At 35.3% G+C, this 12498-nt stretch overlaps 1 protein-coding gene across 5 annotated transcripts; it reads left to right on the forward strand.

Moving 5' to 3' along the window:
• The first annotated feature begins 4907 nt into the window (after positions 1-4907).
• Positions 4908-11365, forward strand: LOC121264252 (protein STRUBBELIG-RECEPTOR FAMILY 8-like). Of its 5 annotated transcripts, none has more exons than XM_041167355.1 (16): positions 4911-5329; positions 5914-6046; positions 6142-6213; positions 6323-6388; positions 6482-6553; positions 6653-6724; positions 6939-7010; positions 7393-7458; positions 7545-7610; positions 7705-8015; positions 8449-8705; positions 8890-9161; positions 9314-9449; positions 9584-9723; positions 9835-9991; positions 10975-11365. In XM_041167355.1, exons 1-16 carry the CDS (start codon positions 5209-5211, stop codon positions 11125-11127), a joined length of 2166 nt encoding a protein of 721 aa, XP_041023289.1. In that variant the 5' UTR covers positions 4911-5208; the 3' UTR covers positions 11128-11365. The 5 variants fall into 5 exon arrangements, with proteins under 5 accessions (XP_041023291.1, XP_041023290.1, XP_041023289.1 ...); XM_041167358.1 differs by having other exon boundaries at positions 5191-5329; positions 5914-6021; XM_041167357.1 differs by lacking the exon at positions 7393-7458 and having other exon boundaries at positions 4908-5329.
• The last annotated feature ends 1133 nt before the right edge of the window (positions 11366-12498 follow it).

The following is a 12498-nucleotide window of genomic DNA, read 5'->3' on the forward strand; positions in this document are numbered from 1 at the left end:
AGCAGGGAACAATGTGTTTGTGATAACTTTCAATACCCATGCTAACAAAGCGAAGGTGATGGAGGGGAGGCCGTGGTTATTAACTTATTTGACAACCATTTATTTATCATTCAACTGTTTGATGGGTATACTCAACCAAACAAATGGGTGTTTGAAAAGGAAGTATTTTGGGTCCAGATCCACAATCTCTCAATGGTGTGTATGAAAAAGGAATGTGGTAGGGAACTTTACAGTACCATTAAGATAGCCAAAAATAGCTTGGCCACGCAAATATGGTAGGGCTTGAGCTTTCCAAATGGGATAGTTGGAATGATTTAGTTTGACACTTGTAGACAGTGATAAATTTGAGAGCGATGGAAGGGTGGGCGGGGCAGCTGCAGTATTAGAGGTTGATGAGAAAGAGGAGGCCATTTGGGGTCAGATGTTGGTCTTTGTCGGGCTCTATGATACATGTAGAAATAAGCTATTTTTGAATTTCCTCTGTATATTGAGTTGTGTAATACAAGGACTTTAAATAGAGTATGAAAATAACAATCCTACTTTACAGCCTATATATTGTAAGATTCAAAATTCAAATAGATTACATATCCAAATATCTTGATTCTGAAAGTCCTGTAGGTGAGGAGTTTGTTGTGGTGAGTTGAACTCCTAAAACAGAAGAGTGTTTTTCAGTGGCCATATTAATCTGTTCTTCTACAAGGGAAACAGACGTCGGGGATGAAGAAAAGATCAAAGGGGAAAGAGACTTACCAGAAAACGACGTCATGTGGTCTCCTTGGCTGGGTTCTTTGTGGGCCTGGGCCTGGTTCGTGAGCTTGGGCCCTGGGTATTACAACGTGGGTGGTTCTGCCTCTCATACAAATGCCTAACCCACCTCACTAGTCAGCCACTTAGAGCACTGGCATTAGACTCATCAAATGAGTCCAATGTTTATAATTTGATGAATTTCACTTAAAATACACGGCATTGGATTCACCTTTCACTTAAATATGAAGCTTTCAGCTACAGTAAAGTCTCATTTATCTTCAAACTTGGTGATCTACTATTCAACATCTATTCGGTTATTTTATTACGAAAAAACTCTTTCGCACGCAAAGCAGTTCTTTCTTCCCTCTCTATTCTGCTTTCTTCCTCTACCCTGAAATCCCCAAATCCCCAATCCATTTTCGATTCCTCTCCTTTCTTTCTTCATCTCCTCTCCCTTTCTTTCTTCCCGAATCTGGCAAACCAGTTCTTTCTTCCATCTCTTCTCTTCTTTCTTCCTTTACCCAGAAATCCAGAAATCCTCAAATCCATTTTCGATTCTTCCTTTCCCTTTCTTTCTTCCTGAATCTGGGATTTCATTCTTTCTTCCCTCTCTTCTCTGCTTTCTTCTCCACCCCGAAACCCCCAAATCCTAACTTCCCATTTCGATTCTTCCTCTCCCTTTCTTTCTTCCGCTCCCTTTCTTCCTCTTCATTTCTTCCCTCCGTTTCCTCCTGTTTTTCCCAAAGCTTATATCATAAACTTTGCCGAGAAAGTGACCCGTTCATCTTCGTGAAGCAGATGTTGAAGTTCGTACGAGGTGTTTCAGGTGAAAGAGGACCTCCATCACCTCCACAGGCGCACCGTTGTCGATCCTTTCTCCCTCTGCTCCGAACGTTCTTCATCTCCGTGAGTTCACTCTCTCATATATATATTAATCATATATGCATGTATGAAAAATTTTGCACTACATTTATATGATTTTATATGACCTTTTTCTTGGGGATGAAATGATTTTATATGATCTTCATGTCGTCAAAGATGGTGGAAGGAGGGGATTCGGCCCCATTTTCTTGGGGGCTGTCAATGTTCTCTTCTTGCCCAGAACTACTATTAAAAGGGCTGGTGATGAACCTGCAGTCCATGCCTAAGTATTCACGATATATGCTGGATATAGAGTTCTCTGTATTTTACCGTTTGGTACTAGTACTGCTGATGATAGTTTTAAAGTATCATCTCTTTGGGGACTTATGTAAGTGTTTTTTTTATAGAGGGGGGAATGAGAACGGAGTCTCTACTAAAAATGAGTTCATGCCCTACATGTATGCCATGCGTCTTTGTACTATATAGTGTTGTCATGAATTTCATTTGGTTCAAGCAGGAATTAACCAGTAAGGTCTACTATATGCTTCTTTGTGTATGGAGTTTAATTTTTTGTTTTAAGATAATTGGAGTGGCTCTCTTATTTGAAGATAAGGGAGCAATGGCTTTTTGTTGGCTTTCGTTTTATTTAGTGCATTGAAGTACCTGATCTCTTCTTTGTGCTGTAATCTCCAAATCATGTGGTTGGTAGACGTCTTCAGGGCAAAAATTGTTGATACCTCCGAAGATTAACTGACTATTGAGGTGAATTATGTCATATCCTTGGCCTTTTTGTGTTTTAGTCATTATAATTGTCTATGAATTTAGTTTTAGAGATGAATACTAACACTGATGATAGAATAAATTCACAAAGGCATGATTACGAAGAGAGTAAATTCACCTCACCAGATCTCTGTATCATTGGATGGCTGTAAACACATTTTCTCGACTTTAGTTTTCGTGATTTTCTTGATCTTTTTAGTTTGGTGTTTTAAGTTTATACTCCCTGTATACTTGGATAGCACCTTTATGCTCGCTAATAATCTATTTATTATTACTCTGCTACTGTTGTTATTATCATTATTAGTAGTAGTGTTATAATTACTTTGACATGGGAAAGCTCTAATTTGAAGAAACACTCCTGGTCAAAACTATGTTAAACTTCACACCATCAACGATAAAGAACATAGCCCAAACTTGCAAGAAAGCCAAGGTCACCTACCACTATATATGAGCCTTGTATAGTTCTTTCTTAAAAATTTCTGAATTTTTTCCTATCTTTTTTCCTCTTGATCCCCCATCTCTCTCTCTCTCTCTCTCCGTCATCCACTATGTATTGGAGAAGGTTATGAACAAATTTGAAAGCAACTTTAATGATTTTTGGGATAAACCTCAAGTTTTTTTAGTCTTTAGGAAATCAAATTACATGAAGTTTTGATTCATTCTATCAAGCCTAGAATATCATAACAAAATCTGCATAAAAAAATATTTATGAAAATAAGGATTAACAAAGCTATTAATATGACACAAATTTAAATTTCATTTTCGGTTTGATGAAACCTGAAATAGCTTCGATTTTAGTTGAATTCCAATCATATAGGTTTGGTTTAATTTGAACTTCTTAGATATTTTGTAGGCCTTTTTTCTTTTTAGTTCTTTATAATACCATCGAATCAATGGTTTTGAACTACATTTATATGATTGTCTACTTGCTTATAGTCAGCAAAATGATTTTGAATACTACTGATTTACAGCTACGAATAACAACAATAATTGAAAAATAACATTTATATGATTGTCTACTTGTAAATGTGTTTGTTAGTTTCATAAATTCAATATATGATTGTTGAGTAGAAGAATGGTTGACAAAATGTGTTTGTTGGATAATTAGGTTGAGGAAAAAAATTAATTGAAAAATAATAATTTAAGTATCAAATTAAATTATTAATTAACATATGATTAGTGTAATTGTAAAATATGAAAGAAAAAATAAAAATAATATTATTAAAAAATAATATTATATTATTATTTTGATAAATCCAATGGCTAATCCAATGTGGAGTTATGGATAAGGAGATTTTAGATATATGAAAAACATGTACTTTTCATCAAAATTTGAAGATGAATTTGATGAATCCAATGTTACTACTCTCAGCGTCCCATATGATAGACAATACACATGGGTATGAGCAACGCCGGTTGTTTGTACACTCTCTGAACTCATCTTATCTTATTATTATAATTTTTTTAAATTTTCACACAAAATATAATAAAAATTCAAAATTTTCAATCCAAAAATAAAAAATAATATTAAAAAATAATATTCTAACAATATTTTATTTAACTTTTAATTTAATTTCATTTCATTTCAACTCAACTCACTATCCAAACCACCTTATATATTTGATTCATAAACTTAAAATTTCTACAATTTTAGACTCCAAAATACTAATCACTGGACCATAACATTTACGGACACCCGAAATAAATATTGGCCCAATTCTCTCAAAATTGAGGTTGGAATCTTTGCATGCGACTTGGGAAGCTGGAACAAAGTTGTTATGTTAGAAGTGTCTACAGACATTTTATGCTGTATCTTCTCCAAACAGCCAGTCCTTTCAAGCCACCATAAAATATGGTGCTCGCATGCTTAAACACTTCAACTTTTGATGGATGTCTCACCTTACGATTCAAGAAAACGAAGAACAAAGTGCACGTCTGACTGACAGACAGACAACCTTTGGGATTCTTTACTTGCTTCGATTTTCCATAGAAAGAAAAGGTATCGATTCTATCGTAATACTTTGCTCCAGCTCTGTACCATTGGTCTCTGCAGCCAGCAGGTTCAAGTCTATGGCTGACTGCTCTCTGCCAAGTTTGCCAATTTTCTCTTCTAGTTGGTGTAATAATAATTTACTTTTTAATTTTAATTAAATAAGAAATCTCTTAAAATATACGAAAATCAATTTATACCATTAAAAATAATAAATATAGGATGAATAATATTTCACGAATAACAAAAGACGGTGCAATGAAATAACCTCAAAATTTTAAAATCTGTACCCAATAATTATCGAAGATTCGAATGTCAAACATCTTCGCCATGATAATGTAAAATATCAATAAATAAATAAATAAAACAGCTTTTCAAGGAAACAAGATGATGTATTCCTTTTTTGTTTTTTTTTTTTTTTTTCAAGTAGGATCTCCAAAGCCAGCCCAGAGACAGGGGGACAGCCAGAAACAGACCCACCTGAGCCCACAAGCGTCATACGTTGCTTACAGTCTTGCACACTGCAAACCGACCTTCCTTTCTGTTTACATTAATTTTTCTCAATTTTTCCTTTAATCTCGTTTGTTCTGTTCCGCCGACACACGTATTCACACACTCTCTCTCTCTATTCCATAAGCTTCGAATCTCACTCTCTGTCCCTTTCTTAATGTCGATGTCTCTGACCACTTGTCTTGATCTCAGCCTCAACCTCTTCTTCGTCTTCTTCTTTGGCAGCAGGTCCATGCTGCTCTGTTGTTCTTGCCTGCGCTCTGCCTCTCCTAAATCCAACCTTTGATCGAACCGCCCGTGGACACGCGACTCGAACAACGATGGCTAATCAGCACGCTGCTCTTCCAGTATCTCTGACTCGCCAACTCCCTGAGTTTGTGTTAATTACGCTGATCTTTGCTGCTCTGCCTCTTGTTCGAGGCACTACTGACCCTTCTGAGGGTACATTTCATTGTATCTATATTTACTGTGATCAGTTTGCGTTCACTCAGTATTTATAATTATTGTCAGAATTTTTTTTTTAAGCTATGAAGCTTTTAAAATGGAAAATATGGATTTAGATGTTGATAAGAGTGACATGAGATCTCAGGAAAACGCGAGAGAATAAAAGAAGATGAAGTTGTTAGATTTTTGCTTTTTTTTTTTATTAAAGAATAATAATTCCGGTCTAATGAGGCCTGATACTTTATTAGCCGGAAAATTCTATACCCTAAACCACTATCTCACTTTCATACCAATGTGACAAATTTATCACCATTGAATAATCATTTATTAGATGATTCGTTATTATCTAATGGTAATAAATATGTTACATCTTATATAGGGAGATGAAAGTAAGTTGGTGGTGTAGTGTATAACATTACTCTTATTAGCCTAGGTTGAGCTTAGGTTGAATGGTGAATTTTCAGTGCCATTCATTTTATTTTGCGATAACTTTCTCAGCTGCCTAATGCATTATTTATCTTATGCGCCCATCTTTCCTTTTTTTGGTTTAAGCTTGATTGGTTGCTTATTTTGAATTGCAGTTCAACCTCTTGAGGTTCTGTATGCCGCGTTAAACAGTCCTTCTCAGCTAACTAATTGGAAAAGTAGTGGCGGTGATCCGTGCAGCGAGTCATGGAAAGGGATAACCTGTGAGGGCTCAGCTGTTGTTTCTATGTATGAATATCTTTGGAAAATGTCTCTCTTTGAACAGAATTTGATTGTTCGATCAGTTTAAATTTAATTAATGGATCCTATTATTGTTGTGACAGCGAGATATCTGAATTGGGACTCAATGGAACAATGGGATACTCGTTTTCGGATCTTAAGTCGTTGAGAAAACTGTGAGAATGTTATGATTTATTTTTATATATTGGTTGTGTGGAACAACTATATTAAATTTTCAGCTAATGAGTTTTTTTTTTTTTTTTTTTTTTTGTGTGTGTTTGTTAGTGATCTGAGTGACAACAGCATTCATGATACGATCCCATATCAGTTACCGCCAAATCTTACAAGCATGTAAATATCAATGTCTTGCTGATCCTTTCTATAGTTTTGAAATCAGTGATTTTGTAATTTTACGCAATACTTTTGGTTGATTGTATTATGCAGAAATCTTGCAGGCAACAACTTAAGTGGGAATCTTCCTTATTCCGTTTCTAGTATGGTTTCTCTCAGTTATTTGTGAGTAGCTTCTTTGGATGTTATGAGGTTTCAATCACTTGGGCAATTCAGTTGCAATATGAGGCCTTCTTATGCTTAATTAAGATTCTATCATTTTAGGAATGTTAGCCGTAATTCGCTTTCCCAGTCAATTGGAGACATTTTTGCTAATCTTGCTGGCCTTGCAACCTTGTAAGATATCTTTCTTCAAAACTTTTTTAATCATACAATATTCAATTAGCTTATCTTTTAGTAGAATTTAGTTGTCAAATGGTGCCTAGTGACTCCATTGTGATGCTCAAACCAAATATTTTGACCCTTTTGAGTTTTGAGTAACCACTAGTACTCGTCCTTATTCTCATATAATTTTCACTAATAGATTATTCCACCTTGCTTGTGAATGCAGGGATCTCTCTTTCAACAACTTTTCTGGAGATCTTCCTAGTTCCTTAAGTTCACTGGCCAATCTCTCTTCTCTGTGAGTATTTTAAAGTGATAATTTTGTCTTGAAAAGCCTTGTGGAAAGAAATGATTGGAGCTTTGAGGACTGTGAGAGGACAATGGAGGGTCTTAGGGCGTTTTCCCTTAGTTTTCTTTCTTTGAATGAATGTTCATGCCTGCATTATATTTATTTTTCAAGACTTTCTTGATCTTTTTCCTTTGTTTGCTAGGTAGATACCCTGTATACTCCTTGTGTACTTTGATAGCACCTTTATAGCTTTCTATTAGTAAAATTATTAACTTATCCCAAGAAACAAGCAAGGATCTTTCTATAGGAGTATGTGGGTGCAGTTGGAAGCCTTGTGGGAAATCTTGTGCAGTTTGTTTTTAACTTCTCATGGTCTCTGAACTTGTGGCAGATATCTGCAGAACAATCAATTGAGTGGTTCTCTTAATGTTCTTACGAGCTTGCCTTTGACTACTCTGTACGTTCATTTCCTTGTGTTGGGATTTAGGGTTGCATTATCTACCTTAATTCCTCTTTTGTTCTTACATGCAATCTTTTCTACAGCAATGTTGCAAACAACCGTTTCAGTGGATGGCTACCTCAAGAACTTAAAGCAATCCCTAATTTTTTGTAAGTTTTCGTGCATATTGTTTCTTATACCCCAAGCTGTTTTGTAACACAACCTTTTGCAATATTTATAACTTCATTTCTGTAAACAAAACAGATATGGTGGAAATTCATTTGACAATGGTCCTGCTCCCCCTCCGCCACCATATACGCCACCTCCTCCAGGCGGATCAAATACTAATCTCAGTCATACTGGGTCAGACGCACCTACCACACAAGGTTCTAATGGTGAATCATCCCATTCTAATAAGGGGTTGACAGTTGGGGCTATAGTCGGCATAATCCTGGGTTCCATAGTCATTGCTTTAGTTCTGCTACTACTTCTTGCCTTTTGCATTCGAAAAAATAAACGGAAGGATGCTGGTGCTAGAACTTCCAGGGGTAGTCTCTCGGTTGGAAGAAGTAATGGTAGCTTCTCTTTCCCTTGTTCTTGTTTCTCCCAAATGCTGTTTTTCCTTTTATTCTTCCATTCAGTCACATTTATTGTAGTTGGGAATTTAGATTTTAAAGGGTTATAATTCTATGGAAGTAAACCTACCTAAAGGTCAAGAAACTTAACATCTTTTAGAGGTTTATGAAAATAACAAGTTCATTTTCTACTGATGCAGTTAAGTTAGATGTTGTAAATAAATTTATGTAGTTTAATCTACTGTACTACGGACACATGAAAGTTATGGAAATGTAAATTTCTTCTCCTTTCAAAATGGTTTAAAAACCATCATTTTAGGTAATGTCATCCTCTGTTTTTGCAACATGAAAGTTATGGAAATGTAAATTTCTTCTCCTTTCAAAATGGTTTAAAATCCATCATTTTAGGTAATGTTGTCCTCTGTTTTTGCAGTAAATACTGAGGTGCAAGAGCAGAGACTAAAAAGCACGGCTGCTGTTACAGATCTGAAGCCCCCACCTGCAGAAAATCTGATGGTTGAGAGGCTACAAGAGAAAAACGGATCTGTGGGGAGAATAAAGTCACCCATCACTGCTACATCATATACTGTTGCTTCTCTCCAAATGGCAACGAATAGCTTTAGTCAAGAATTTCTAGTTGGCGAAGGTTCCCTTGGTCGTGTTTACAAAGCAGAGTTCCCTAATGGAAAGGTGATTTGCCATATTATGGTTTTTTTATATATTTATAAAAAAAAATCCCTTGTAATATTTTCCTTTGTGTTGTCACAACATCACTCTTTCCCTGGGACCATGGTTAGGATATTTGATCTTCTAGCAGTAACATCTGATTCAGATGATAGCAAATGACTAATTTTTCCATCCATTTAACTAATAGGTAATGGCCATTAAGAAGATCGATAGTGCAGCAATTTCATTACAGGAGGAAGATAATTTTCTTGAAGCTGTTTCAAATATGTCACGCTTGAGGCACCCAAGCATTGTCACACTGGCTGGATATTGTGCAGAACATGGACAGCGTCTTCTAGTTTATGAGTATATAGGAAATGGGAATCTGCATGACATGCTCCATTTCGCTGAAGATAGCAGCAGGACCCTGACTTGGAATGCCCGTGTTAGGGTAGCACTCGGCACTGCTCGAGCCTTAGAGTATGTTATATGTGTAATTTTCAGTCTCTCTCTCTCTCTCTCTCTCCCCCTCTTGTCTTTGTCTTTCTGAGTGTATGTGTGGTGGAGATATGCATTCCCAAACCCAAACACATGCTCCAATTTCCTTTCTAAACAATAGCTTTGACTATCAGGTACTTGCATGAAGTTTGCCTACCATCTGTTGTACATAGAAACTTCAAGTCGGCAAACATTTTACTTGATGAAGAGCTTAATCCCCATTTGTCAGACTGTGGTTTGGCTGCTCCAAATCCAAACACAGAGAGGCAGGTAGATAAACAGAGTTATGTCATGCATGTGGATTGATTAACAAATTTTGTTTTGTTTGTGCATTTTGGTACTTGGATGTAAATGGGTTTTGTCCTGTGCTGGCAGATTAATTATCTCTACTTCATGTTTCGCAGGTCTCAACTCAGATGGTAGGTTCATTTGGTTATAGCGCACCTGAATTTGCATTGTCAGGGATATACACTGTAAAAAGTGATGTGTACAGTTTTGGAGTCGTGATGTTGGAGCTTTTGACTGGCAGAAAGCCACTGGACAGGTAAAGCTGCTCTACATTACCAAAATGGAATCATTTGGCAGATTCTTCATTATCTTAGGGCTAATATCGTTGTAAAGTTTTCCACTTACCCCACATTCTTCTGTTGTTTAGTTCAAGAGTGAGATCAGAACAATCACTTGTGAGATGGGCTACTCCCCAACTCCACGATATAGATGCCTTAGCAAAAATGGTTGATCCTGCCCTAGATGGCATATATCCTGCAAAGTCTCTCTCACGCTTTGCTGATATCATTGCCCTCTGTGTTCAGGTAAAATTCTGTACTAATGCTAAAATTTATTTTATGTTGGGCTTAGATTTTGATGAACAAAGGACATTACGTATTTATGGCTTGTTAAAGCAGTTCAATGCTATTTGCTTCACGAAAGTTTATATTTTTGAAGAAGAAAGTTTAGACTATACTAAGATTGACATGGATATCCTGGTCTTTTGTTCCTTCTATCGACTTGGGAGATCCATTTGGCACTTTTGTTTCATAAATTCCAGCATTCTTAGTTTATTTCATTTCTGTGGATTCTTATCGGATTGTTCCCCCAACATTTTTCACAAAGTTACATAAGAAATTTATTAAAAAAAAAAAATTTGGTCCAAGACTTTATGTTCCTGCTGTTCCATGAATCTGTCATTCTTTATAGAATCATGACCAGTGTAAGAACAATATATGTAATATGCCAAACACCATTTATTTTAGAGGTAAAGATATACGGGAGAAGTTATAGTCACACTAAAGGTGGATAGTTTGTTAAAGAAATATGATAATCTACTGCTCAATATGTTACCAGCTTTTGAAATTGCAGAATTTCCATTTAGAAAGAAGTAACAACAGCTTTGATACGCTTCTGCATTGCCCAGTTATAAAAACTGTCAGCTATCTTGGTCCTATTTCATTAACTGCCACATGATAGGCTAACCAACTGTGGAAAGCACAAGCCAAGATGCAGGGAACTATTTGAAAAGACCTTAGTTTGTATAATACAGAAGTTTAGTTTTCTAGATAGTCGGAAACCACGAGCATTACTATTCATGTTGGAAACCACTATCATGTCTATCTTCATTTTAATTCATGCCAAGGAAACTCTCAACCTCTTTTTTCTTTTTCATTATTTTCAGATATTTCTTCAAAAATGAAAGTTCTTTGGTCAAATTGGCTTCAATTTATTAGCATAGTTTTGCAAATAATTTGTTCTCGTTCTTTAGAACCTTCAATTTACAATTTTTTCGTTTTGTGTATAGCCGGAGCCTGAGTTTCGGCCTCCCATGTCTGAGGTTGTGCAAGCATTGGTGAGGTTAGTGCAAAGGGCGAGTGTGGTCAGAAGGCGTTCGAGTGATGAATCTGGTTTTGCATACAAGATACCCGAGCTTGAGGCCATCGACATGCCGTTATAAAAATGGTGCGGCTGTTTTGGGTCTACTAACAGCGTTGAAGTTTTGTATGAAGATCAGATCGGATGTGTAATTATGTCCCCCCAAGCATTTCTTTTATCTCAATTGAAGACTATATTTTGCAAATTAAGAGTGTATATTTAGCTGGAAATGGTGTTACATAATATTGCGGCATAATATAAATTTTTAACTAATTTGAGAGAATTCATGAAAATAAAGTTTTGGGTTCATTTGAGACTCAGATTGATCTCACTAATGGCAACTATCACCATTTTATTTACAGTTTAGAGCACTAGTATTGGTTTTTTTATATACATGTAGAGATTGATTTTACATATTAAGAAAAATTTTCACGTTGGATTATGCATCTTTCAGCTAAATAATAAAAAAATATTATTATTTTATTATTATTATTTTTATCTAAAATTATTATTATTTTTTATATTTTGCAATTAGCAACATGCAAATTTTATCATTTAAATTATTTTTCTTAAAATCCTATCTGTTGGTGGAGAGAGACAGGGGAGGAGAGAAAAAAAAAAAGTAATAAAATAAAATTTAAAGAGTGAACAGTGTATTTTTAAATTTGTAGAAATAATGTTTATAGCTAGATAAATTTTTAGATATGTATAATTCAATGTAGCTCAATTTAAAGTCATATTATACAAATATGTTGATGCATATGCAGATTGTATAATCCAACATTAGTTCTCTTAGATGCCATTACGTATTGATCAGTTCTTCTATTAAAAGTTGCTGTGAACGTCAATTTTAAACTTTTTTAGTATCACTTTGACCCCAGAGATATCAAAGTGAGAATGCTGACATGAGTAACGAGAAATCGTGCGAAATACACCATCGTCTAATAGTTTTCATGAGTCCAAGGAGTAATTTTCGAAAGTTTTATGGAAAAAGGAATGCAGTTTCATCGCTTTTCAGTAGTGAGCCGACCCTCTTTTAGTTCTTATTGCTGCATTAATTTAAAATGACCAAGATAATGGCAAAAGTGAACACATTAATTATGTGATTTCCTGGCATTGTCACGAAGCAGGTTTTTGCATATTTTTGGATAATCAGATATCACATTTCATTGGGTGGAACCTGTACGTTGTTAAGTAATACTCCTTTTTTATTTTTTTTCAAATTCATTTGAGGTCCGCTACCGTGTCGTTGTGTGGTACAATTGAGTCGAGTATGTATTTTTAAGTTTCGTTTAGATGTTAAGTTGAGTTGATATAAGTTGAGTTCTTTATAAATAATAATAAATTGAGATGATGATGTGAGTTTTGTGAAATTCACTTAAGATAAACTTGAATGTTAAGATGAATTTAAATATATTTATGAGAAGTTGAAAAATATTATGGATCCCGCATG

The sequence above is a fragment of the Juglans microcarpa x Juglans regia genome, chromosome 5D (genome assembly GCF_004785595.1).
Source record: "Juglans microcarpa x Juglans regia isolate MS1-56 chromosome 5D, Jm3101_v1.0, whole genome shotgun sequence".
Taxonomy (NCBI): Eukaryota; Viridiplantae; Streptophyta; class Magnoliopsida; order Fagales; family Juglandaceae; genus Juglans; species Juglans microcarpa x Juglans regia.

Coding starts and splice junctions, on each gene's coding strand:
- LOC121264252 (XM_041167355.1), top strand. CDS start 5,209: ATGGCTAATCAGCACGCTGCTCTTCCAGTATCTCTGACTCGCCAACTC. Junction 7,611..7,704: donor AAAGCAATCCCTAATTTTTT/GTAAGTTTTCGT, acceptor TAAACAAAACAG/ATATGGTGGAAATTCATTTG. Junction 8,706..8,889: donor CAGAGTTCCCTAATGGAAAG/GTGATTTGCCAT, acceptor TTTAACTAATAG/GTAATGGCCATTAAGAAGAT.